Here is a 26,106-nt window from a genome sequence, read left to right as displayed (position 1 = left end):
GTGGGAGCTTTATTCATTGCATGTCATAAGGGAAAGACATTCTCTGAAGAGGTAAAGTACATGAGGAAGTTACAAGCTAGGATCGAAGCATTGTTTGATGGGATCAGAAAAATAAAGCTTTGAAACCTGAGCTTGAATTGTACTTCACTTTTTATATATATATAAATTTTTATTAATAATACAAAATTAAAAACACATTGGACATAGATATGATGTCACTGGTTCCATACATCTTTCAACATTTTACAATAGTATTAGTATTCATATAGACATATAGTTCTTGAACTTTGCTCATTATTTATAATACACTATTAACACTTTTTCCCTTATTTCTATATATCTATTTATCTTTTAAATATACATTTGTCTATAATCTGTATTTTATTCTAGCACTATACATTTATCTTGGCTACCCTCTTATTGTCTATCCAATCATAAAATTGTTCCCCAGATTTTATAGTACTTGGTTTCACTTTTGTCCTTGAGTTCCATGTAAGTCTACTCATTTCAGCACAATTGAAAATTTTCCTGAATTGTACTTCTCAAAGGAAGAATGAAGTTACACTTTGAACCACTGGTCACAGCTATGCAGTTCTCTGGGTTGTTATTCTTGTTACATGGTTTGCAAGCTGAAGTGTTCCAGAAGGAGAAAGTCTTAATCTGGATTGAAACAATTGGGAAGGGGGAAAAAACAGAAGAAATAGCCAAAACCAAATAATGCCTTTGTTAATTTTTTTCCAGTATTTTGATCCAGCATTTTACTTCTTTATTTTATTTTCTATCCACATCAAAATGTGATAACAAAAGAAAGCATGTCTATGTTACTTTTTGCACCTCTGATTACTTTTGTACTTTTGATTACCCAGAAATAATTGTGTATGTGACTGTATGCACATAAGTATGCCCATTGTTGTATACTATAATACAGCAAAATTTAGAGACTAACAGTTTGACATCTGCAGCCTTTTGTGACCTAAATGGAAAGTAAATGTTTTGTTTCTTGAGGAAAGTCACTCTTTCTCCTCTTGCCTTACTCTGAAATGGAGAGGGGGAGCATAAAGAATTCTGCAGCATGGAAAAATGGGAGAACTGGGGTGTGGATAGAAAAGTCTGTGCACAGTTCTACCTAATCCAGCATTCACCAGGATCTGAAGGTTTTTTGTCTTTTTAAGTGGGCAGGCATGAAGCCATCTTATATTCAGTGTAAAAAGTTCTGCAAATTCTAGGATGTGTTATTGAATAACAATTGAAAGAATCTTGGAAATTATTATCCCGCAGAAAAAGAAGCAATGCCTAGTATCATCTGGCTCTTCATTCCCTCTTTCTCTCTTATTTATTGCTCTTCTTAAAATAGCAGAACCATTATAGAAGGAATAGAATTTCTCAGAACTGGAAATAGCTTCCCAGTAGTAAGCCCTCTCAAATTATAATTTTGCAATTGGTTGCAAAAAAAAAAAAAAAAAACCCAAACTCCACAGGTTTGTTTTTCATGCATATAAATATTTTGTCATAACTTGTAATTTCCTAACTGAGAATTTTTTTGTAGTCAAGTAGCATCTGATCTGAATATTTAATATAAAAGGCTGAAGATTGTAGAAAGCGTTGTTATATAAGCAGTGAATAAACCTTAAAAATTCTGAGTTTCAATGTTACTCAAAGTTCACCTCTCTGATTAGTGTATCATAGAATTATATAATTCTATGATACACTAATCAGATTGTGATCGTATAGTTGTGGGGATGTTGCATATATGCAGGCACCAGTCATAAGTCATTTTTTTCAGGGCTGTCATAACTTGGAACAGTTGCTAAATGAATAAATAAATAAGCTGAAGACCAGCAATAACTTCTTCATAAGACTTAGCTTTCAAATTTCTCACTAGTTTTGACCTTTGACTCTCTGTACTCTTTCCGTTTCCTCAGCATCCTTATGTTGTAGGAGCCCTGGTTAGAATGCAATATTTCAAGCTAACTCTAACCAAAGTCTGAAGTTCGATCCTGGTGGGCTTTAGGTTGACTCAACCATCCATCCTTCTGAAGTCGGTAAAATGAAGATCCTGATTGTTGGGGGCAATATGCTGATGTAAACCACTCAGAGAGAGCTGTAAAAACACTATGATAGGGGTTCCCAATGGGGTGCGAGACGATATTCCAGGGGGTGGGAAAACTTGAGTTTTCAAAATTATAGTGTACATTCATAATTTGTTGCCATTATTTTGCATTAGTAAGGGGTGCGAGAATATATATCAGAAGCGTTCTAGGGGTGGGGGTATAGAAAAGATTGGGAGCCACTGCACTATGGAGTGGTATATACAGTAAGTCTAAATGCTATTGCTATTGTAGTGACCAAAACTGGATGTACTGGATATGCAGTCTAACTAGTGCATTGGAACAACATTCTTACCATTATATGTCTGCTGAGCCTGCTCAAGATCACACTGGCTCTTTTGGCAGCTATAGCACATTGTTGCCTCATGCTTAATCTGTGATCTACCAGGACATCCAGATCCTTCTCATCAATATTACTCCTGAGCTACATACTATCCATCATGAACCTGTGTATCAGTGTATTGGCTTGTTTTTCCTGCCTAGAACATAATTTTACATCTCTTGCCATTCAGTTGCTTATTGTTGAATAGAGTTCAATATTGAGGTCTATAAAAAGCCTTTTGAACCTTGAACCTTTGTGGGAAACAGAAGCACCAAAGCTCCTTAAATCCAAATATTTACTCTTAAAATGCATTCTTCTAGGGCTAGTTACTATTAAAAATCCCAAGCAATTAGGAGTGGGTGGAAGGAGTGGGTAGGGAGGGAGCAGAATGGGAGAAAGCAAGAGCTAGGAATATAACTAGCAGATCCTGAGAAAAAAAACAAGGGAAGGCCTGACTGGCTTAGGTCATATCCCCATGACTATTCTGCTTCCAGTTGCTCTTTGACTTTAGGAACACAAATGCATTCCTTGACTCTGGCTGGTTTGTTTTGACTGCCTCACAGTTTTCCAGCATTCATTAACTTCTTAAACTGCTGCTCACAAGACACTCCACAGGGATTGTTTTTCTACTCAGCTTCTTTGGCTGTTGTGTACTTTGCTTCATTCTGGCTTCTGGATGCCAACAAGCACGCTCTAAATAAGAAACTATATGACTGTGAGGAACATCTAGCCAGTTGATGTGCGGTAAGTCTTTTCCTTACAAATTGGGGTTGTTTTGAATTAATTTGAAAGCACCTTCAATTAGTGTCTCCAGGATAGTCTCTAACACACACCTGGGACAGTGGGATAAAGCTAGGAAGAATTAATTCCATGAGAAATGAAGAAAGGTGATCAATATTTGGATATCAGCAGGACTAATGTTCATCAGTTACTGGTACCAGATACAAAAGGAGATCCAGTCCCTTATCTTGCACATTACTCCTAACCTTACATAAAATTGCTGACTGCAATTTTCACTAAAAAGACAGGAGTAGATAATCTGGTACACTCAAATTATTTTGGACTGCAATTTTCAAAGTTCTTTGTCACTGGGTACGGTACCTGGAGGACATTTCAGTCCCAAAAACTCAGAGGCACCAAACTGCTTCCCTTCCAATAAGACATGTTTATTGGAAAGATGAGACTGCTCCAACTTCACTACAACAGCACTGAAGCTGGGAGGTTAGAATCTTTCTGCCCTCTGGATCCCAGCAAAGTTGAAGCAATTTAATGTCTTCCTAATTTTTCTTTCTCCCTTGTTTTAGCTCATCACTGTTGAGATGTATGAACTGGGTGGTAGAAATGAAGCAAGGGTTAAACAAGTAGGGGAAGGGAAATAACCGGCAGCTACATTCAAACCCCATGTTGTTATGGGAAGGGGATTATGGAATGGGATGAAGGCAACCTGGGCAAATGCAAGATAGTCTTTGATGTGGGATGCATCAGTAGCATTGTGAATGAGGATACAGGATCCAATCTGAGGTTCTATCTTCCCAGCTTTTGAACTCATGCTGGAGCCCATCCTCAGAGAACTTCTCTCTAGCAGAGTGTGTGCTGTTCTGTGTATGGTATTTATAGTGACTGTTGTAAGTGGCTTTTTAGATGTTGATTGGGGTATGTTGATGGCTGAAAATATAGGTCCTTCACTCTTGTGCTTTGTCAGCTACTGTCCTGCTGCCCAAATAAATAGCCCTGGAAAATATTGCCCAGGGACTAAACGGAAAGAGATATGCCCACAATGCCCCAAATTTGCTCAAAGGTGCTGGGCAGATCCCAGTCACTGATAATCAACTGTACTATTGACAAAATGTCCCACGTCTTATCCACAGCAAAAAGAAGGAATCAGCTAAAATGGGCCAGCTAAAGTCAAATTTAAGCTGCTTCCACTGTGAACTGGAGTTGAATTGGAATTATTATAAAGACATCTTTGCACCAGGTTAAGAACGTGGGAGAAAAAATCCTAATAACTCTACAATAATTCTGTTTCAGTCCTTGGCTGTATGCATGGGATGCAGACATAACATCCCAGGAATAACACTAACCCACAAATCCGCTGTGCTTTTTCATACAGTCAGTACTAATAGCAATAAATACTTTTATTAACCAAACTAGGTAACTTCATCAGTGCTAATCAGAACTCTTTCTATCTGCTTCTCCAAAGTCCAACTTTCATTTCCATAAAGTGTCACATAGAAAACCACTACCTGCATAATTCTAAGATGTATCAGAGCATCTAGATATCTTTTCCAAGGGTTCTCTTCTGTTTTATCCAAAACTAGTCTGTGATATATTTCTTGATTATTGAGTTTTACTGTTGATTGTCAATCCTAAAAAGTAAAAGCTATTCACTACTTCAGTATCTTAACTGTCAATTCTAAGGTGATCGCTTTACCTATTGGTATTAAAAAGAATTAACATTCTACTATTCTTCACGGTCTGTTCCACATAGCTGCAGGGAAAATCCATGCAGAGTTATATGGTTTTAACTTATTTCGCCTAATCATGGACAAAGATTACCACTACCATGCTATCTTTTAGACAAGCCTTAAAGATCTGGCATTTTTCCATACATTGAAATAAGCCTCACTGTGAATTGGTTTACGGTTATTGTGTTTGTTGTTTACCTGTCTGATCATATTTTCTTTATTAAGGTTTTGATTTTTTTTACTTTTTATGTTTTTTAATCTGTCTGCCACCCAAAGTCATTCTGAGTGTGCAGTTAACAAATGTAATTAATAAATTAACATGTCAAACTACAAACTACAGTATGCAGCTAGTAACAAATCTAGCTGTGGTGTGAAACCACTGAATGCATAAGATTTTTGTCCTAATTATCTTAAACATCAATGTTTTCAACCTGTTTCACTTATTATTTACCTTGCCCTATTATTCACTTATTATTTACCTTGCCCTATTTCTACATCTGTGATTTTGCATTATCCTGTAACTGTGTCCAGTATCTGCTATTAAGCATTAAGCAATGAGTCTGGGAGTCATTTTAGGCTATTTTGTCCTGTCTGGGTAATCGTTACTCTCAGGAATGTAAATTTAATTCCTATTTGCTAGAGTAGACACTTGTGTCTCAGAAAAGCACATAGAACATTTGTCTAGATGTGGGCTAGATTCATTTGTTTTGCTTAATATTCAGCTAGTCGTGAAACTAATTCCTAATGATTTTTTGGAATCAGAATTTTACACACCCATTGTAATATCTTCTGCTGTGATCCCTGACTTATTATGTCATGAGAGTGTTGATCTTTTCTTCTGGCTTGGCTGATTTTTGACTCTGAATTAGTGACTCATGATTGAATTCTTCTCTGCTCATACTTCTATCTAGCCTTAGTTCTATTCCTTGCTCTTAAAACAAGTTGGTTTATGTTTACACCCTCCTTAACAGTTCTCAAACTTGGGTAAATTATACCCAAAAATGGATAAAAGTGATTTTTCTTTGGATAATGACACATGAAGCCATCAACCAATCACAATAGGGATATTTAAATGCCTTCTGATAAGTGTTTAAAAAGGACTTTCTGATAAGTAGTTTAGGGATATGAAAGAAAAGATTTAGGAAGCATTGCTGTAAAAAATATTCAGAATCACTCATTTTACACTGAAATTAAAAGAACAATGAAAAATCCTAAGAATGTGGAGCTGATCCCTGACCACATAAAGCAAAGTCTCCCTTAAAATCAGATCAGATCCTGTTAAATTCTTTTATTTTTAGCAAGCACAGTACATTTGTGAGATATTCTGAACATAACAGGAATCTGATAGCCCCTTTTCAGCATTTTTTCACAAGCCATGGACTTTTAATGAAACTTAGTAGTCTGAAAGGGGTCTACCAGACTCCTTTTGTTGTGTTCTACATTCCTAGGATTCTTTTTGGCTACCATAGACTGACACAGTTCTCCTGCAATATCTACACCAAACTAAAGACTGGGTGTAACCTCAACAGTTACAGCTCATTAGTACACTTGAGCTTTTAGTGGAAGAAAGTTTATTTTATTGGTTGTTGTTGTAGCCACTCATCGTGGATTTCCTGCTCAAATAGCAACACACAGAAGAGGGAAGAGAAAGAGTGAAGAGGCTATTCATATTCATATCAGTTTCCACTCTGCATCAGGCAGCTGTTTGTTCTGTTGCTTACTTAGAGTGAGATCACCATTCCATTTCTGAAGTTACAGCAGCTTTCCCTCTAAAGTAAGGAGGATATCGTTCATGGGTGAGCCTCCGTATAACTCCTTTTTACCCTTACTGACTAATTTCAGGTAGGAATGACTTTTCCTTTTCATATTTTCAGTCGTTAAAAATGGGCCATTGAAAAGGTAAAGCAAGGGAGAATCTTGTTTTTCAAATTACATTTTAAAAAATGTTTATTGGAAAACATACTTTCTTAACTAGTTCCTTCAAGATACTTGGGACTACAGCTTCCATCATACCCCATCAGTATGTGTTGTAGTCCTATGTATCTGGTAAGTACTAGGTTAGAGAAAGTGAAACAGAGGAACTTTTTCAATATTGTAGATAAGCAGAAAAATAGCATGTGGCACTAGGAAATATTAGGAGGTAGGGGACACTGCATATGAAATTGTATCATCCATTCAAAAGATAGGAGGATTTAGTTCAATAGTGTAACATTTGGGAAGGCATTTCTTGATGACAGTTTTGTTTTGTACATTTAGGATATTCCAGCTTGGGCAAATGTTCATACAACAAACACTTCTCTTACAGCTTATTTTTAATCACACTCAAGAACTATATTGTATACTGAGGTCTGTTTCGGCTGATTTTCCAGTATTATAGTTGATCTCATACATGGTTTAGTATAGTTATTTTTTCTACGTATCCATTAATTATTTACAAACTAGTAAAGGCATTTCTATTACATGATACATTATTTAAGAGTATTTTATTTCATTTGTATACATAGGCATCTCACCCAAGTGAAATGTCAAAAGTAACAGACTCCTCACTGATGATTCACCTCTGTTTATTTCTGAAGATATTACTTTAAGTAGGCAAGAGGTGGTAAACTCAAATGAACTTTGCATGGGTTTCATAGCCAATTCATACTGTAACAAATACAATGAGCAAGCTAGAAAGTATTTATAGATACATCACTATGATTTTGAACAAGTGGTTTGCTTTAGATGAAAGTCTTGGGGCAATTTATGTTATCTCTCAGGAAAGTTTTCCTAAGATTATGAAAGTAATGTTTGATGCAAACCATAACAGCCAGGCAGTTTAGTATTGTAAATCTATTTAACTGTTCCATGAGCTCATCCAGTACTGTAAAAGTAGATAAATAAATGTTTCACTAATGTAATTCTCACAGTTCGTTGCCACTGGACATGTTGTGTAAGGCTTATAGGAGTTGAACTCCAAAACAGAGATCTGCTTTTAGTCTGCATACTCTCTTTCCATGCACCAGTAGTAAGCAGTATCAACTTCACCAGACCAGGAACTAGGAGCAGAGAAGTGATATAAGTCTCTGCCCAGGGAAAGGAAAGAAGCGAAGAACCGAAGAGATAAGAGAAGACAGAATTTAAACTGAATTCTGGCTCAAACATCAACTGAAGTAGTAAAGATAGTGAAAAGTAGAAGGTCAAAGTAGGGTCACAGTCCTGTGATACCCTAATTATGAACAAAATTATTATATAATTTTTGTGGACTACAGGCCCTTTCATGAGAAAGGGTACATTCCGGATTCAACAAAAATCTATATAGATGCTGTTATGAAGAATAGGAGTTAGTTTATTAATTCTTACAACATGTATCTTCATCCACAACATAAAAAAATCAATTTCCCTTGGTCTTACTTTTCTCATTTTTTCCTCTACCAGAATATAGTCTTTTGCAATTTAGAATCATTCGGTATATTTACTGAACTAATAATTACAAAATTCAAAATAATACAGTTACACCAAATGATATTGCTAGTTCACATTATAAACTTTTTGTAAAACAAAAATGCTCTTGGTTTAATCCAAGCTTTTAATGTTCATTTAGCAAAGGCTCTTCACATTTTGGGATAAGTCATTCTGCCCCAGTTTATTCTCATCATTTCATCAAGCCACCTTTCAAATAAACACAGTACATCATCACCATCACTAAATAATTTGATTTTCTTAATTCTCTCCTACCCCTACCCCACCCCCACCCCCCCAGGCTAAAGAATATAATCTAATGGGCTCAAGTACTATACAGCTGATTTTTACTGTGCTGCTTAATTCTTTAGAGTGTTTGTCAAGAAAAATGAGCAAAGTAATATTCCCTACCAAAGATCGACGTAAGCATTTCAGTAGGCTTTCTTTGGCTGTTTTGTAATAACAAGGTAATTATTATGAAGAATAATAGCCTGACTTGAAAGAAAGTATCCCACCACATTTTTTACACTAGATTATAAATAATTATCTGAATTTTCTTTGAATCCAAATGTATTGAGGATGGCATGCAAACAAGGAAAACAAGATTGAAAATAGTTTTGTGAGGACTTTCCCCTAATATATACTTTCCCTAAACAGAAAGCAAATCCTACACTCACTCACACTGATGATGTTACCTAGTTGGTTAATGAAATGTCTGCAAGCCTAAGTTCAACCCTGAGCTACATATAATCTCTTCTATTGATTTCCCGAATTGCATTTTTTTTAAAGAAAATGGTGAATGTATTGCAAATTTGGAATCAGGAGAAATGTGGAGAATAATTAGAATTTTATTAAAATTCTAATTATTAAAAATGTGATATGTTCACATTCAAATATGAATTGCATAAATTTATTCCATATCCCTGCTGACAGTCAACCTGCAATGACTTCTCTGTACATATGCTATAACTGCATTCTTTCAGAATCTTAAATATGTTGGTTTCTTCATTTTAGTAGAGGAACTCTCTGAAGGTCTTTGTTGATTCTTAGCTATTTTTTGTCATTCAGGCAAATGAGAACATTCAGGAATTATTGCTGCCAGCTGGTAAACTTGGAGTTAATTTGTGCATTGCTGGGCTTGTTTGTTGTAATACACTAATATCAAAATGTCAAGAAACTACAGTTTCATACCATGGGTTATATGTGGCAGGCTATTTCCACAGAAGTAATTCTTGCTATCAGTTTGAGATAATATAGCTGGGCTCACATTTTAAGTCAAGTTAGTCACACTTATTTTAATCATGATTTCTGCAACAAGCTTCAGTGACTTTATTCACAAAAGATACTGAACCAAATCACATTGTGGCTTAGCATAAGAATCCAATTATAATCTCTAGGGTCAAAGGAAAGCTGGAATGCATAAAGTACTACATGCATGAATTAGAAAATGTCTATGGGCCAGCAATATTCATGCTCAATATGAAAAAAAAAAAAAGCTGTGATAGCTGAGGTTAGTCAGTGTTTTACTGGCTGAAAGAAGATACTTTATATTGTGTAATAAGAAGTGGAGGAAGTAGATATTAACTCCAAGGCCATGTTATTTATTTATCACATTTAGAAACCAGCCATTTCCCTCACAGAACAAATCTAGATGATGCACAAATAGACATAAAACCAGAAAAGTTATATATAAATATAATAAAAACAGTTAAAAACAAAAGTAGAATAATGTTAGATGACTACCTCAAGTGGCTGAAACTGGGAAGTTAGAAGCAGATTTGCGGAGATAATGTTGGATGCTCCAGAATCTGATAGGGCTTCCTCAAATATTTCTCAGATATTGTAGCAAAAAAAAAATAATACTCATTTTTTTCTTTTTAGTGTTTTCCTACCAGTGCAAGGTGTGTTCTTTTTCCAGATCAACCAAGTGTTTGATCCATTAGATGCAACAAGAATTGACTGACTGCTGACCTGTTGCCCATCCTGGCATTGTAGGCTAAGAGAAAGTGACTGTCAATTGCACTGAGATTCTACCTTTTGTTTGAGAACTTAAAGTGCTTTATATGACTCATATCTCCTAATTCTCAATCTTGTGCGTTGCCTGAAAGACAGTGATTGGTCCAAATTTTCCAGTGACAGTCCCTGAGTCACTTTAGCAATTATCCCCCTAGTAGTATTCCGCATGTAGAAATGGAAAAAATACTATATTAGCCTTCAAAAAATATTGAGTCAATCTTGAATAGTCCCTTGTATGGTTTTAACTTTAGTGCATACAGTGCTCTCAAAAGAAAGTTCTCCAAATTAAATTTCCATGTGTAGTACACAAAGTAATAGCTAAACTTTATGTAGTGCCTATCACTGCTTAGGTTTCTAGTAAAAATTAATCATAGTAATATTATGTACTATGTGTTAACTGGTATTTTAAATTTCTAACCAAACCAATAAACTTTTGTTTTTATCTAGGAAAGGTCTGGAATCAGTGTTTCAAAGTCTGCTTTTCATGAAACATGAAATCATAATTTTATTATGAAGACTTTTCTGCAAAGAAAAGTAGGTCTTCTAATCATGAATTTTAGACTTAAAGTTTTCTTTGTTCTCCGATCCTCTGTCCAAGCAAAGCACTCTTATCTTATAAAACAAGTGCATTAGGTGTATTTACAATGAGGGGCAGTTACATGTAGGAAAAACCCTGGAGCACCAGAGATTGTGACTTTAGACTTGGATGAAAACTTGATGGGGTTCTGTGAAAGACTAAGGAAATAAACAAAGAATTCACTTTAATTACAAGAGTTTGGATTAGGAGTTCTAGGTGATGTTGATGTTGATTATTATTATTATTATTAAACTAACATATTCAATGGCTAAACTCCTGGCCTACTGATAACAGAAATGAGCCTCCATGGAATTAAAGTGTTACAGTATAACTGTTTCCACATTTTTTCCCCCAGACAAAACATTCTCTCATTCTTATTTCCAGGTAATGATTAACTGAAGATGACGGGTCCTTGGACAACATGCTGCAATAAAAAACACAAACCCAAGAATGAATTACAGGACTTGGACTCAGTGGCAGAGAACAAGAAGGAAAAAATGCAAATGAAACAAGAAATCACCTTGCTTAATGGCATTTCTTTAATTGTAGGGAACATGATTGGATCAGGAATATTTGTATCACCCAAGGGTGTGCTAATGTATAGTGGCTCATATGGACTTGCACTTCTACTCTGGGCCCTTGGCGGGATCTTCTCTTTGTTTGGAGCATTGTGTTATGCTGAACTGGGGACATCCATAATTAAATCAGGAGCAAGCTATGCCTATATTCTAGAAGCTTTTGGAGGATTTATAGCATTTATCAGACTATGGTCTTCCTTGTTGATCATTGAACCTACCACACAGGCAGTCATAGCAATTACTTTTGCTAATTACATTGTTCAGCCAATATTTCCATTTTGTGAGCCACCCTATGGAGCAGTTAGATTGATTGCAGCAGCCTGCATCTGTAAGTAAAATTTCACTTGGTCAAAGCAATAATTTATTATATATGGTACAGTTTTAGAATATAATATGTTTTATTCATTTTCTGGAACAGTGACCCAAAAAGAATTCCAGAAACTCCCATTTTATCAGAAGAACTTTCTAAATTCTTATTAGCTCAGTAGTCTTGGTTTGAAGATGAAAACAATTAAATATGAAAGATTTTTGTATAGTTTACTGCTAACTACCAGAGAGGGAAGAGTGTGCACGCAGGTGATTTTAGATTTTGGTTTTCATTGGAAATGTCCCTTTTGTCCTTTAGATCTAGTCCACCCCCTTTGTCCTTTAACCCAAGATTATAACTTTGGACATGCGGTCTAGACAATGGCAATCTGGTGGCTTCCAGCTATTTTGAGCAACAGATTCACAATTAACTATTATTGGCCTTGCACCTAAAAATGGTCATATATTGTTATATACTGTATATTCAACACATAACTGAAACTGAACTTCTTTCACTTTCCTGACACCCCTTTAATATCATTTACATTTCTGCTCTTTAAAAATAGGAACTTGAAATGAAATAGAAAGGTTTGCCAAACCTATATAAATTAAATGTCTGAGGAAAGAATTCAAAAAATTGTGCAATCTTTTCAATGTTTAATGAAAATTGTAATACTGCACTCAGTGTGATTTATTTTTCTGAAAATATGTGCAGTATTGCAACAAATTTTCACAATTTGTCTTAATCAGCCTGATGGCGAAATAAGAGGACATTTAGGATGGCATTTTTTCGTTGTTTACTCTTATGATCTGATTGATAGATTATATTTCCATTTCAAAACTGGGAAATCTGGTTAAACATGTTCAGAAATTACAGCATTATCCATCAAATAAACCATTTACAAATTAGTATTTTCTTTAAAGAATAGTTTATATTGTTCCAATTGTTTTGGTTTCTGCCACCTACTGAAGGGATACGGAGGAAAAAGAGGTGACTCATTTTTATCTATATGCTGCTAGCAAATTTGTTTTTGGACTGCATTGGGTGCTGACCTTTACAGGTAGTCCTTGTTTAGCAAATGCTTCTTTTAGTGACTGTTCACAGTTATGACGATGATGAAAAAGTAACTTTATGACCAATCCCTGCATTTACAATCTTCAAAGGTCTGTAAAGCAAAAGAAAGCTGAAGTACAGTCATAGGCACAACTGTAATTTTATTTAGCAACTGCTTCATTTAACAATTGAGTTGCTGGTCCCAAGTATGGTGCTAAACAAGAACTACCTGTAGTTCTTTAATACATTCACCTACACTTTAGAAAAATAGCTAGACTATTAAAAGAGATACTTCAAATAGCTTGTCTGTTCTAATTAAATGCAGCTAACAATGTTTATTATGTTTGTTTCCTACTTTTTGTAAGGCTCCCTGACTTTTATTAATTGTGTCAATGTGAAGTGGGGAACCCGAGTACAGGATCTTTTCACCTATGCAAAAGTGATGGCTCTTATCATGGTCATAGCTGTGGGCCTTTATAAAATTAGTCAAGGTAAGAAGGAACTTACTGTTATAAATATGGCAAAATAAATAGTAGTTAGAGGCAATGATTGATTTTAAGTCACACTTTATCTTTTTGCTCTATGATATTAGTGTGTATATATTTGACATGATTCATTCCTCTTATGCAAGAAAAAAAAACATTGTGATCCATCATTCTAGGGTCATGGACCTCTTGGCACTTTGTTTCCACACAACTCTTGTTTCCAATTTCTACAATGCTCTGAATAACTTGATATTGGACATGCAGATCTATAGTTTTAACTGAGTAAATGATATTAATTATTCTTATGACTGTAGACCAGAAAACACATCAAAATACCTAGCTTTTAAGGGTGGATAAGACAATCTTTATCAGCATCCCATCCTTCTTGAAATCCATTTTTTTTGTAATGTCATCATTATTTCCAAAAACACCTTTAACTATATACTAGCAGATAATTATTCGATTGCAGCGATTATCCTGAGCAATCCAGATGTAGTTTTTTATTTTATATTTTATAACAGGGAGCTGCTCTGAGTTCATTTATTATCTTTATTAGCTCTTTTTAAATCTAATGGGGGGAAAGTAACTCTAGTAAAGAAAATTCTTGGAAGAATGTGTCATTGTATAGAACTTGCTTCCAAGCGGCGTATCTTTGCTCACATAACTAAATAATGATCTTTTGTAACTTATCTCCTCTGATGCCAGAAAACTGGTATGAAGAGACTTGCTTCCCAGAAGGGTAAAAAGAATATACAAGCAATGTAACCAACTATGAATTGAGTTATGGAAAGGAAAAATGTGACCATGATTTTTATGCAGTGAATATTTCACTTTTGCCCACTTTTACCTGAGTACATATAAAATACCTATATGCCTAAATTTAAACAAAACCTCACATTTCTGATGTTCCCACAGGAAAAACTGAAAACCTTAAGGAACCATTTGAAGGTTCCACAACAAATGCAGGATTTGTTGCACTTGCTCTTTATTCTGCCCTCTTTTCCTACTCTGGATGGGATACATTGAATTTTGTCACTGAAGAAATGAAAAACCCAGAAAGGTATGTGTTTATGCTGGATAAATATATCTCTTCCTCATCTTTTTGCATATGGCATGGGTTTCTTTATGTATATATATTTGAATAAGGTCAGCAATGTAGAAAGATACATTCATATATAAACTGTTGTATTAATACTTGCTTTATCCATTTGGATTTATCCTTAATTCAGGTGCACTTAATGTATTCTGCTGTTTTATTTCTTTCTTCAGAAACCTTCCACTTTCCATTGCCATATCAATGCCTATAGTGACTATTATTTACTTGCTGACCAATGTGGCCTACTATGTCGTGTTGGATATGTCTGCTCTCTTAACAAGTGATGCCGTGGCTGTGGTATGTTGTGCATTATAAATTGTTGGGTGCATCTGATGGGCAGCCTTCCCCAATCTCAGAAAATCTACAGGTATTGGATTGCAACTCCAAGAGTTTAAATGCATCTGAAGAACAGCAGGTTGAAGAAGGCTGACCTGAATAATAAACACATTATATATTTTTATGTCTACTTACCACTTGCCTTTCATGCAGTCCAAACACAATGTCCATAGTGCCTTGCTGCTTTTATCAAAATAACAAAAGCAGTACTGTGATATTGCACCACAACTCCATCCCTTTGGGATCTTGTATGATGTCATGAGGCACATACAAAAGCACAAGATGAAATGGCATAGCATTGTTTTCATCAGACCCATATCTTACAGGTGCTACTGAGCCAAACTTCTCATGTGTTCAAATACTCTTCTAAAAATTCCTGCTGCTATGGGAAATCTATGTTGGATAGAGACAGCATGTGACTAAATCAATTACACTCTTCGTTGATTTTAAATCCTAGTAGTCTTTTAGATTTTTGAATCATAGAAATATACATCAGACTTAGTATCAGCTCATTTTCTTAGATGCTTTGATACAAGAAGCAACATGAGCAGTAGAAAAAATCTTGAGCTCCTGGAAAGTGAGATAATTTAGTACTTTTGCAGAACTAGATGGCTGAATCTCTTTTGGCCCATTGGAGGTAGGAGTGGTATTGGAATTGTTTAAGGGTCCAAATCCAAGCAAAAATCACTTGGTAAACAAACCATTATTTTCATATAAACTGAATATCCCCCTGGCCCATGGTCTGAAATATTACAATCAAAATGCAATCATTTTGCTAATAAATTTTAGGTCTTGCTGGATGCTCAGAGCTGCATGCAATTCATTGGTTTCCTGTTAAAATTTATGAGATGGCAATTTATGGATATAGCAATGACTCCTTGTTTTCAAGTGATGGAATTTATTATGAGTATAATTCTGAATTAAAATTGTAGGTAGTAAATAAGGAAATAAGATATATTTGCATATATTTTGCAATCTTTGAAGTTTGAGAATTAGAAACAGAATTAGACATTTTTATCAGCGATTAAGGGACAAAAATAGAGATATATAAATTATTCAGAACATATAGAAGAGCAATAGTTAAGAACTAAGAATCTAGGAAATAAACAGGAAGCTGTTAGAAATTATCACTAAGCAACATTATCATTGCATTGCAAATGTAACCTCCTGATTCTGAATTAGCAAGATTGTGTCTTGCTTTTAAAGTGAGTTATTATTCTGAAGAAGCAACCCATGTTTTGGAAGCTATCAAATGTTCTTCTTTGGGAATACTTTGACCCTGGGAGTTACTTTACTTTAGAGCAGTGAGTTCCATGGACATTAAACAGAGGACATAAATAGACGGAGACACAGGACTCCTTTCCCATGAATTGTTGCTTCTCATCCAACACTTGAATCCAGTGTTGATTCAGAAACATCTCTTTCGAATTGCAGCATGGTCAATCTGACCTCCGAACACTAAAGTGGAATACTGGTGGAAAGCAGAACAGAAATATCAACTCTGTATCAAGAATCAGCAGTATCTGGCCCAAAGGTTCCCACTAGGTTCCATACCCTTGGCTCATTTTTTTTATTTTATTACAGTGATAATAAATTATTATCTTGTTTACAAAATAATTAAAGCAAAGCAAGCCAGCTACAAATTTTAATTATTTTGTAAATAAGATAAGTATACTTATAAAATGATTGGTGTGCTGTATGGAAGTTTGGCAATTCACCTGTCCAGGATAACCATAACAACATGATAGAAAGCATCCTCAAGGGCTGGAGAACTGATAGGCACAACCTCTAGTTTGTGTTTTGGTCAATAGATGTTTTGTTATTGGTCACAATAATTTGGCTGCCATTTTTATAAACAAGCTAACCATGATAGGGAGGAGTGTCCAAATGATCTGATACTTTCACCCCAAATAACTAAAGCAGTGTCACAAACCAAGCTCTTTTTGTGGTGTGCAGCATCATGGTACTGTTTTTATCATTTGTTCCCCTCACCCACCCACCCCCGTTCCCATATGCACCTTTCTTATAGTATGCTTTCAATATTCTAAACCAGCCTGCCAGTTCAAAAGGTTTTCTTCTTCCTAAGTTAGCACACTTGAAAACAACTTTTTATTTAATTGGAATCACTAACTTGTGAGAATACCTCATTATCAGTCAAGGAAAGCTTTTATTTAAAGTGATAGAACCAAATTATATTTTTCTACAACATACACAATGCACATACGTACTCAGTATCATTAATTTTCTCACTCCTTTATTCTCACAATGAGTTGATTATTGAGAGGTCCTTGGTGCTCTTTGAGTTTGATTATTTTCTTGCAGATGTTTCATTATTCAAACTAGATAACCTCATCAGTGCACTGATTACATTACCTAGTTTAGGTAAAGAAACCTCTGCAAGAAAACAGCCAAGCTCAGAGAGCACCAAGGACCCCTCATTTCAATCCTGAGCTACATATATTCTCCTTTACAAGTTGATTATTCTTTCCTCTACAATATACAAACACACAGACACTCAGAGAAACACATATACATGCATACGTACATACATATGCATACAGCAGTATTCCAATATCTCAGGGGCTGCCATAAAGAAGAGGGAATCAAGCTATTTTCCAAAGCACCTGAAGGCACGACAAGAAGCAATGGGTGGAAACTAATCAAGGAGAGAAGCAACCTAGAACTAAGGAGAAACTTCCTGACAATGAGAACAATTAATCAGTGGAACAGCCTGCCTCCAGAAGCAGTAAATGCTCCAACACTGGAAGTTTTTAAGAAGAGACTGGACAGCCATTTGTCCGAAATGGTGTAGGGTTTCCTGCCTGAGCAGGGGGTTGGACTAGAATGACCTCCAAGGTCCCTTCCAACTTTACTACTACTACTACTACTACTACTACTACTACTACTACTACTATTATTATTATTGATTATCGCACAGTCAGCCAGATGTTCAGACTGGATTTGGCATTTTGTCTACCTATCGAGTCCTTACCCAGGACCTGGGATAGGCAGATGTGGATGTTTGATGGTATTACAGATATCGTCGCAGGATGGAAGCAGTTCCTAATAAGGCCGCCTTTTGCAATTGACTAATAGCGAATTTGTCAATGCCAATGGTGTTCAAGTGGTGCTCCAGTTGTTTTGGGATTGCACCCAAGGAGCCTATACTATTGGTACTACCCTTGCTTGCTTTTGCCACAGTCTTTCTATTTCTATTTGTAGGTCTTTGTATTTTGTTATCTTCTCCAGTTCTTTCTCTTCTATTCTGCTATCTCCAGGCACTGCCACGTCCACTATCCAGACTTTTTTGTCTTTCTTATCGACAATTGTTAAGTCTGGGGTGTTATGTTGCAGGTGCTTATCTGTTTGAATTATTATTATTATTATTATTATTATTATTATTATTATTATTATTATTATTATTATTATATCTTATGGAACTATTATAAAAGGCTCTTTAACCTGGTCATCTCCAGATACAGTTTGGACTACAATTTGCAGGCAATATAAAGAGAAGACATTATTTGCAAAGTGGCTGAGAATTCTTGACCATGTAGTTTCAATATTTCAGGAGAGCCCCATGTTAGGAAACTTTGCTGTAGAACAAATATGAGTAAAGGTTTTCCGGTCATAGATGACTCTAGTCTAGGGCGAGGTGTTCATCTCCGTTTCTTGGCCAAGGGAGCCAATGTTGTTCAAAGCCATTTTCCATGGTCATGTGGCCAGCATGTCTATATGCCAAAGGTGCATGGAATGCTGTTACCTTCCCAACGAAATGATACCTATTAATCTACTTGCATTTGCATGCTTTTGAAATGCTAGGTGGGTAGAAGCAAATAAGATAGATAACTATTTCTTTTACTACCTACAGAAAATTTGGGACTTACAAAATTCTCCCATGTTTATTAAAACATCGTATCACATCATAATAATTATTTTATGTCTTTATTGTTTTTTATTACTTAATCACTAGAAATCTAGTTGCCCGTTAGGTACTAAATTCAAAGACTCTGCAAAGATGCTGGTTTTGTCAGAATTCACTGAGTATAATTTTATGCTAGAACTTAAATTTTCATGCAGTCAATTTCCCTGAGTTAGGAAAGCTAGCTGAATGAATTTTTTCTTCTATGTTTTCCTGTTGCAGACATTTGGTAATGAAGCTCTTAGCCATGCTAAATGGATCATTCCTATTGCAGTGGCAATGTCTTGTTATGGAGGATTAAACTCATCAATTATTGCAGCTTCAAGGTATGAGACACTAGGAAATGAATAGTGGGCTGATAAGTCAGTAGCCAATTCATAATAAATGTTTCTGTTGTGCAATGTAAGGCTGAGCATAAAGAGCTTTTTAAAATTCTCCCTTGGGCTTTTTAGGAAAAGAAACTGGGTGGATCATTTCTTGAATATTCTCTACGGAAAAGAGTTCTCCAGCAATCTATGAAGGGCAGGAGGTATCACGAGTCAAAAAGCCAAAGAGGAGGCGAACTCATGACCTCTCTTGGAATTTAATTGAAACCAAAATAGGCTGAAAATTACTGGAGAAATTACTGTGAAAATTAAGCAATTCTTGTGTATCCCATGGTCTACTGAATAAGTGAAAAAGCATCATATTCCACCCATGAGAATGTCACCAAAATTATCTATCCTATCTGGGGGAGGGGGGGAATAAAATGCTATTTTATTAATTTGTTTGTGGAATGATAAATAAATAAATAAATAAATAGCACAGCATACTCCTATTTAGTGAAATTTATTTTGTTATCACTCTTTTTCTCTTAAGAGACTACTCTTCCTTGTTCCTTTTCCTATTGGGGAAAAATAAAATGCTATTTTATTAAATTGTATGTGGAATGATTAAATAAATAAATAAATAAATAGCACAGCATACTCCTATAATATGTTTATGAAGCTGAATCTGTTTTTTTTTTCTTCCTTCTGGTTCCCTCTAGTGTCCAACTTTTAAAGTCTCTTTGAAATCCTGTCTTTAAAAGTATAATAACAAGGATACTTATCATTAATTCCAAAATATTATTTCAAAGCCACCAGACCCTTAGTCCATTTGTAGCTTTCCAAGATCAAGGTTCTAATCATTAGAACAATTAACCAGTAGAACAACCTGCCTCCAGAAATGGTGAATGCTCCAACACTGGAAGTTTTCAAGAAGAAACTGGACAGCCCTTTGTCCAAAATGGTATAGGGTTTTCCTGCCTGAGCAGGGGGTTGGACTAGATGACCTCCAAGGTCCCTTCCAGCTTTATTGTTGTTGTTGTTGTTGTTGTTATCCTCCTTTGGCCATTTATTCCAAAAGAAAAAAATAGTTTTTAAATTTGCATTTAAAATTTCTTTTGCTAAGAATTGAATGAAATTGATCTGGTGCTATAAAATATGTCATCCAACTGTTTGTAATAGCTGAAAAGCAATAAACAAGCAATTTCTAAAAATGATTAGAAAAGGAAGTGTGATAGGTCTTCCTTTGTCTCCCAGAGACTGGCTGTCTTGCAATTTCTTCACAAGCAGCTATTGTCTGGAGCACTTGTGGGAGATCTCAAGTTCTCGCCTTTTCCAGAGAGTAATTACAAAGACCCAGTCCCCTTTGCTGGCTCTTCACTCCACCACAGTTGTCAACTCCACTTTTAGCAGAGCTGTGCCATTTCTTTCTTGGAAATCCCAAACTGTTTTCTAAAGAGAAGAGAAACTGTTCAGAAATTTGTATTATGTAACCAATTTTATATTAAGTGATTAAGAGCAATGTTTCCTGAAGGATCTCATTCTTCTACATACTGTAAAACTATCTTGACTATAAGAATACGGTCTTGGGATATTTATCCTGAGATTCAATAGGTGGTTACAAGACAGAGATGTGTTTTTTTAGCAATGGCATTGCATGTCAGCTTCCCAAAAAAGTTCTACTAGTTTTGATAGTGTCAATTTCATATTTTATTTACACAAAGAATATTTTATCCTGCACAGTGTCTTTACCTAATTCAGAGAATATGCATTGCTGGTCATGTACACATAATGTTAACAAACATTTCCACATGATTAATTTCATAATGGAATTACAAAGGACAGTTTCCTATGGATGGTGTAGAGACTGCATCCATCAGCACTTCACCACAAGGAGCACAGCAAGGGATAAAACGTTGGACTCAATGCATGAAGATCCAATTTCAAAACTCTAGTAAATAAAAATTTTAGGTAACTTTGCATCAATCATTTTTACTCAGTCTAATTCATTTCACAAAAAATTGTAAAGATGTTCTACTCTGAATTCTCTGAAGAACAAAATTAAAATTATAAATTATTTTAAATGGGGAAGAGGAGTAAGAGGAAGTATCTATGTTATGCTATGATTTACATCAATATTATTGTGAATGTATAGAATTATATACTAATACTTTTTTCCCACTTTTGATAGACTTTTTTATGTTGGAGCTAGAGAAGGACATCTCCCTGATAGCCTGAGCTTAATTCATATAAAATGTTTCACCCCTGTTCCTGCTCTTGTTTTTAATGTAAGTAATGATAAAGCATAAGAGAATAAAGCTTTGCTTATTTTGAAACCTAGACTCATATATTTATTTCATGTGAGGCAAGCAATTGATTTTCCAAATTGAATATATAGGCATTGTTCAAGCAGTCATAATAGTACCCAATTCATGTCTGTTTTGAAGACTGGTTGGATTTAATGGTATGTCTTTGAGATTGGATATATGACTTCTAGTGAAATTATTCTCTAGCCATTTTATAAAAAAATAAGAGCAAGAACCGTCAGCAACAACAAAATAAAGAAACTTCCCAAATGTAAACTCTGGCTGGAGATTGGGACCACGATTTCCTTCATGGTCAGGTTCAAGGGCAACTAGCCCAAAAGAATACCTCCAATCGGTGCACTTTATCTGGTTAAAGCTATTTGCAGTAGAAACTAAATTTATGAGCCTGTAAGCATCAGTTAAGACAAATCAGTGATTAAGAATTGTTTAGAGCAGGCTGGGGAATTCTGGAAGTTGAACTCTACACATCTTAAAGTTGTGAAGTTGGTTGTTGAAAGTTGAAAACATTGATTTAGAGCATATTTATTTTTTCCCTCTCCTCTATCTTTACACTTCATTCTTTCTCTTTTATCTCCTGATAGGGTTTAATGACTTTGGTTTATCTCCTTGTGGAAGATGTCTTTCTCCTGATATATTACTACTGTTTCAGCTATTGGTTCTTTGTTGGACTATCCATTGCAGGATTAATATATTTAAGGCATATCCAGCCAGATAGACCAAGGCCCATTAAAGTAAGTACAGAAGAGAATTAAAATGTAAAATTATAACCAGTTGTATATAGTTCTACTTTTTATATTAAGCATCTATAGAGAATTCCATTTTTTAAACTACTGGCCTTTTGCCTATAGGGCAAAAAATCTAGCCTGAAAAAATGCATATATTCACAGGGTGGCAACAAAGAACTAGCATTTTCTGAATGTTTTAAGAGTTGGATAATGGTGCCTAGATTTTTGCAGTTCTGATTTGGTAACCCAATTAGAAGTCTTTTAATTTGAGAAGCAAACAAAATATTTCTAATATCTACTTTTTATCTGTTAAACTGGCTTCCGGGTTAAAGTGAAATCAGATTGTTCTTGTTACTGTGGTTTCTGAGAATTTCAGATCATATACCAAGAAATATTCTTTGCCATGGTATAATTTTCTTCTGGGATATGAAACACAGTTATATAAAACTTTTTTGAAACTGTGAGAGTTGTAGTAATGAGAACATTTTTCAGATGCACATACTTTAACTTGGAATTATCTTTTTTTTTTAATTTTCAGCTCAGTCTCTTCTTTCCCATTGTATATTGTATATGCACCGTTTTCCTTGTTATAGTGCCTCTCTATAGTGATACAATTAATTCTGTTATTGGAATTGGCATTGCACTCTCTGGAATTCCTGCTTACTTTTTGGGAGTTTATTTACCAGCAGAAAAGAGACCTTGGTGTCTTCATTGGCTTTCTGGTAAGAAACTGCATAGTTTATTTACAATTTTACAAATGTGTATCCTCTATATGCAACTTAAAGTTTAAAAGGGATAGATGGATAGAATAATCTTAACGTGGATCAAATCACAAGCTATTAACTTGTATTTATTCGACTCCTATCCATCTAATGATAGTGGCATCTCTTTTAGAGCAGTGCTTCTCAACCTTTCTAATGCCGTGACCCCATAATACAGTTCCCCATGTTGTGGTGACCCCCAAGTGGGTATGGCCACCAATAAGAGGGAGTAGGACAGCTAGGGAAAAGGGAAAAAAATGGCGGACAGCGTGGTTTGGCGACCCCCGTGAAATGGTCGTTCGACCTCAAATGGGGTCCCGACCCACAAGTTGAGAACCACTGTTTTAGAGGGTAAAATAGTCATAATGGCAACCTCAAGCATGCAATTGAAGCTCCATGTCCTTTGACTATGCTATCACAATAACTTTATGTATATGGAGATTCTCAAATCATCCAGGTCATGGTTCTCCCAAAAGTGCTTTTCCAAAGGCAATTGGACTTTCTTAGTTTGTTTCCTTGAAAACATTTCACTTCTCATATAAGACTTTTCTTCAGTTCAGAACTGAAGGAATTTCTTGGATGAGAAGCAAAATCTTTTCAAGGAAAAAACCCAAGATAATTCAGTTGCCTTTGGAAAAGCACCTTTGGGACACAATAGCTTTACTTTCTGACACCTCCAGTCAGACACTCCTGTATGAGGGAGTCAACCATCCAATGTCCTAGAACAGGGGTGTCAAATTCCCGGCCCGCAGGCCGAACACGTCATCTAGAAGCCACGCCCACCCCATTGCCGGCAATGGCAAAACCTTCCCGATACGTTGCGCTATGTCACATGACATCATGAGTTTGACATGTCTGTCCTAGAATGACAGGCATTCTTCCTCACAAAACTTTGCACACAGTTCCCACGATGGTTTCATTAAATTATAACTTTTAATGAGACAGAAGAAAAAAAAATGAAAACTGGGACTAATTCTTTCAACTATATTTGGTTAATTTAACTGTAGCTAAAATTTAATGTAAATTAGATTGAATGAAATTAAATTTTGATCTTTATCTTTTGTCTTCAATCTGCCTTTTTAAAAAAATAATGCAGTCCTTCTCACTCTATCACTTAACTTTCCAAAAAAAAATTATCCCTATCTCATACCAAATTTCAGTAACCAATTTGTTATAGAAAACAAGATTGCCATGTTAATGAAGTTTTTTACATCATAAGAAATTTCAGTAATGCTGACGTAATTACCATGTTTATAATACGGTGACTTTATTTTATCTTGCAGCTGCCACTACACAGTATGTTCAGAAGTTATTCTATTGCTGTCTGACAGACAAGGACATTGAAACAGAGTCATTGGATATAAAAGCAAAGTAGACTTTTTTGGACAATTACTACACATATAAAGTGGATGTATAAAATTCAAACAGCCGGAAATATTCCTTTGTAGAACAAACCAAGAAATATATAACTGTACTGGGCAACATTTTGCAGGGTTTCCAGACTACATTACTTTATCCACCTTTTCTTTATTGTTATCAATTTGAGGAATTTCTTCATGCCTGTTTCCTATATAACAATTACAGATTGATATTGTATCAAGGCAAGCACTTATAATGTGCTCGGGATTTAGAGTTTCCCATGAAAGTGATATAGATAACAACCAAATAGGAAGGAAAAGTTAAAATAATGGCAGGAAGACAAACTAAAGATATCAACTTTTAAAATTTCAGGTTCATCCTTGTAAATTCTAAGGCATTGTCTTTTACAGATGGAAGGTTCCAAATTATTTGGTGGATGAATATAACTAGTCTGCATCAGTGGAGTTCATCTTGTGTCACTGAGTCAAAGAAATCCATGAAGGGTATCAGTGGAGACACTGTATGTCTTTGTACTGGTGCCTAATGTTTAGGTTCAATATTGAAACATCTAATGTTATGTCACTGTAATAGCACAGTGTGCCTTTTCTCCTTGGAGAATAATGTAATATAAAAAAATATATAATTAGTAGAGAATCTTGCTGTTAGCAGCATCTTCAGAAGAGGAATGAGAGCTGTTGACATATCAGTTCTATTAGTGATTCTGTAAATAACAGTTGTGACACCAGTATCAGGCTGTCAGTGAGAACTATGTATGCCACACTATCGTATTTTCTTCTAAAACTTCAACTATCTATAATATTGTAAAATACTGTATGTGCATGAATCAATCAACATTTTTATTTTCATTCAGTCCAAATGTTTTATATATATTTTTAAAAATGCATGCTGTATTACTAGATGACTGTCAAACTTACTTCAGTTTTGAATAAACCTGAGTTTTAAATAACTCCTTTGTGTACCAGTGTGTATGTAACTGAAGAATCATAATTCCCAGAATTTATGAATGTATAAAGCTTTTTCTAGAACTAAAGTGAATTTTATCCCAAAGATTCCCTACAAAATTCTGCACCTGAAATTTATACAGGGATGTTCGTTCAACACATGCAAGTTTATAAAATATCACATTCTGCTGGATTTAAAATAAGCTTTAGTCTTATTTTCTCTAGACCACTAGAATAGAGCAATAGTAGCTTAATTCATTTTTTTCTGAAGTCAGGAAAAAAAGGTACTGTGATATTTTTGCAACAATTTGTAAAGTGCTATACTTGAATCCAAAATCTTTTTCTGGAGAATGAAAGAATTTGTGGAGTTTAGTGTGCAGTCCTACAAAAAAACATTCAATCCATCTAGATATTTCTTCCTATTAATCTCACAAGTTTACCAGGCTTTTAAAAAACATTTTAAAGGATGTTTTTCACAGTGATTGGACAGGGATGAACCACAATGGTAGGTAATGCTAAAACAAGCTAGTTGTTCAACCAAACTTAAAAGCATTAATTTTCACTCTTGAAAATATATTTCTGACATTCCTCTTTTCCTCTCTTTTTCTGATCTATTCTTTCCTATGGATTAGTACTTCTTTTTTAAATATTGCAAAGTAGTTGAATGATCATATAACCAAACTATATATCAGTATTGTATTTAATTATGGCATATTTTTAGTTCACCCTAAGTCTGTTTTTGGTCCCTGAAGGTGTTCTTTGCTCAGTCATCTGCACAGGAGTTCAGCTTTATTTGGACTGAAAGAGAAAGGAAGAAAGGAGATTGAGATTGACCCAGGATCATTTGTTCTAAATCTTCAAACATAGAATATTGTATGTCATATCTAGATAAATAAATGTGTTCTTTATCAAACACCAAATATACAATGGGAGAATTCTTAGCATTAATAATACTGTTGAA

General features: G+C 35.1%; 1 protein-coding gene across 8 annotated transcripts; it reads left to right on the top strand.

Moving 5' to 3' along the window:
* The first annotated feature begins 2,870 nt into the window (after positions 1–2,870).
* On the top strand, positions 2,871–25,150 carry LOC120309462 (Y+L amino acid transporter 2-like). 8 transcript variants are annotated; one of them, XM_039346734.1, is made up of 11 exons: positions 2,872–3,174; positions 10,800–10,886; positions 11,314–11,835; positions 13,233–13,358; positions 14,268–14,412; positions 14,622–14,745; positions 18,929–19,032; positions 21,203–21,299; positions 21,920–22,069; positions 22,602–22,785; positions 24,108–25,150. In XM_039346734.1, exons 3-11 carry the CDS (start codon positions 11,331–11,333, stop codon positions 24,197–24,199), a joined length of 1,527 nt encoding a protein of 508 aa, XP_039202668.1. In that variant the 5' UTR covers positions 2,872–3,174; positions 10,800–10,886; positions 11,314–11,330; the 3' UTR covers positions 24,200–25,150. The 8 variants fall into 8 exon arrangements, with proteins under 8 accessions (XP_039202671.1, XP_039202668.1, XP_039202673.1 ...); XM_039346735.1 differs by lacking the exon at positions 2,872–3,174 and adding an exon at positions 6,096–6,669; XM_039346733.1 differs by lacking the exon at positions 2,872–3,174 and adding an exon at positions 6,096–6,691.
* Positions 25,151–26,106: the final 956 nt, after the last annotated feature.

The sequence above is a fragment of the Crotalus tigris genome, unplaced genomic scaffold (genome assembly GCF_016545835.1).
Source record: "Crotalus tigris isolate CLP2741 ecotype Arizona unplaced genomic scaffold, ASM1654583v1 scf7180000018017.554538, whole genome shotgun sequence".
NCBI lineage: Eukaryota > Metazoa > Chordata > Lepidosauria > Squamata > Viperidae > Crotalus > Crotalus tigris.
The sequence above is the reverse complement of the archived record's forward strand: the minus strand, read 5'-3'. Positions and strand labels throughout refer to the sequence as shown.

What these genes read in the sequence shown, in the direction of transcription:
- LOC120309462 (XM_039346737.1), top strand. Translation starts at nt 11,331, where the DNA reads ATGACGGGTCCTTGGACAACATGCTGCAATAAAAAACACAAACCCAAG. An exon ending in GAAATGAAAAACCCAGAAAG is followed by an intron (nt 14,413 to 14,621) that starts GTATGTGTTTAT and finishes TTCTTTCTTCAG; the next exon opens with AAACCTTCCACTTTCCATTG. An exon ending in GTGTCTTCATTGGCTTTCTG is followed by an intron (nt 22,786 to 24,107) that starts GTAAGAAACTGC and finishes TTTATCTTGCAG; the next exon opens with CTGCCACTACACAGTATGTT.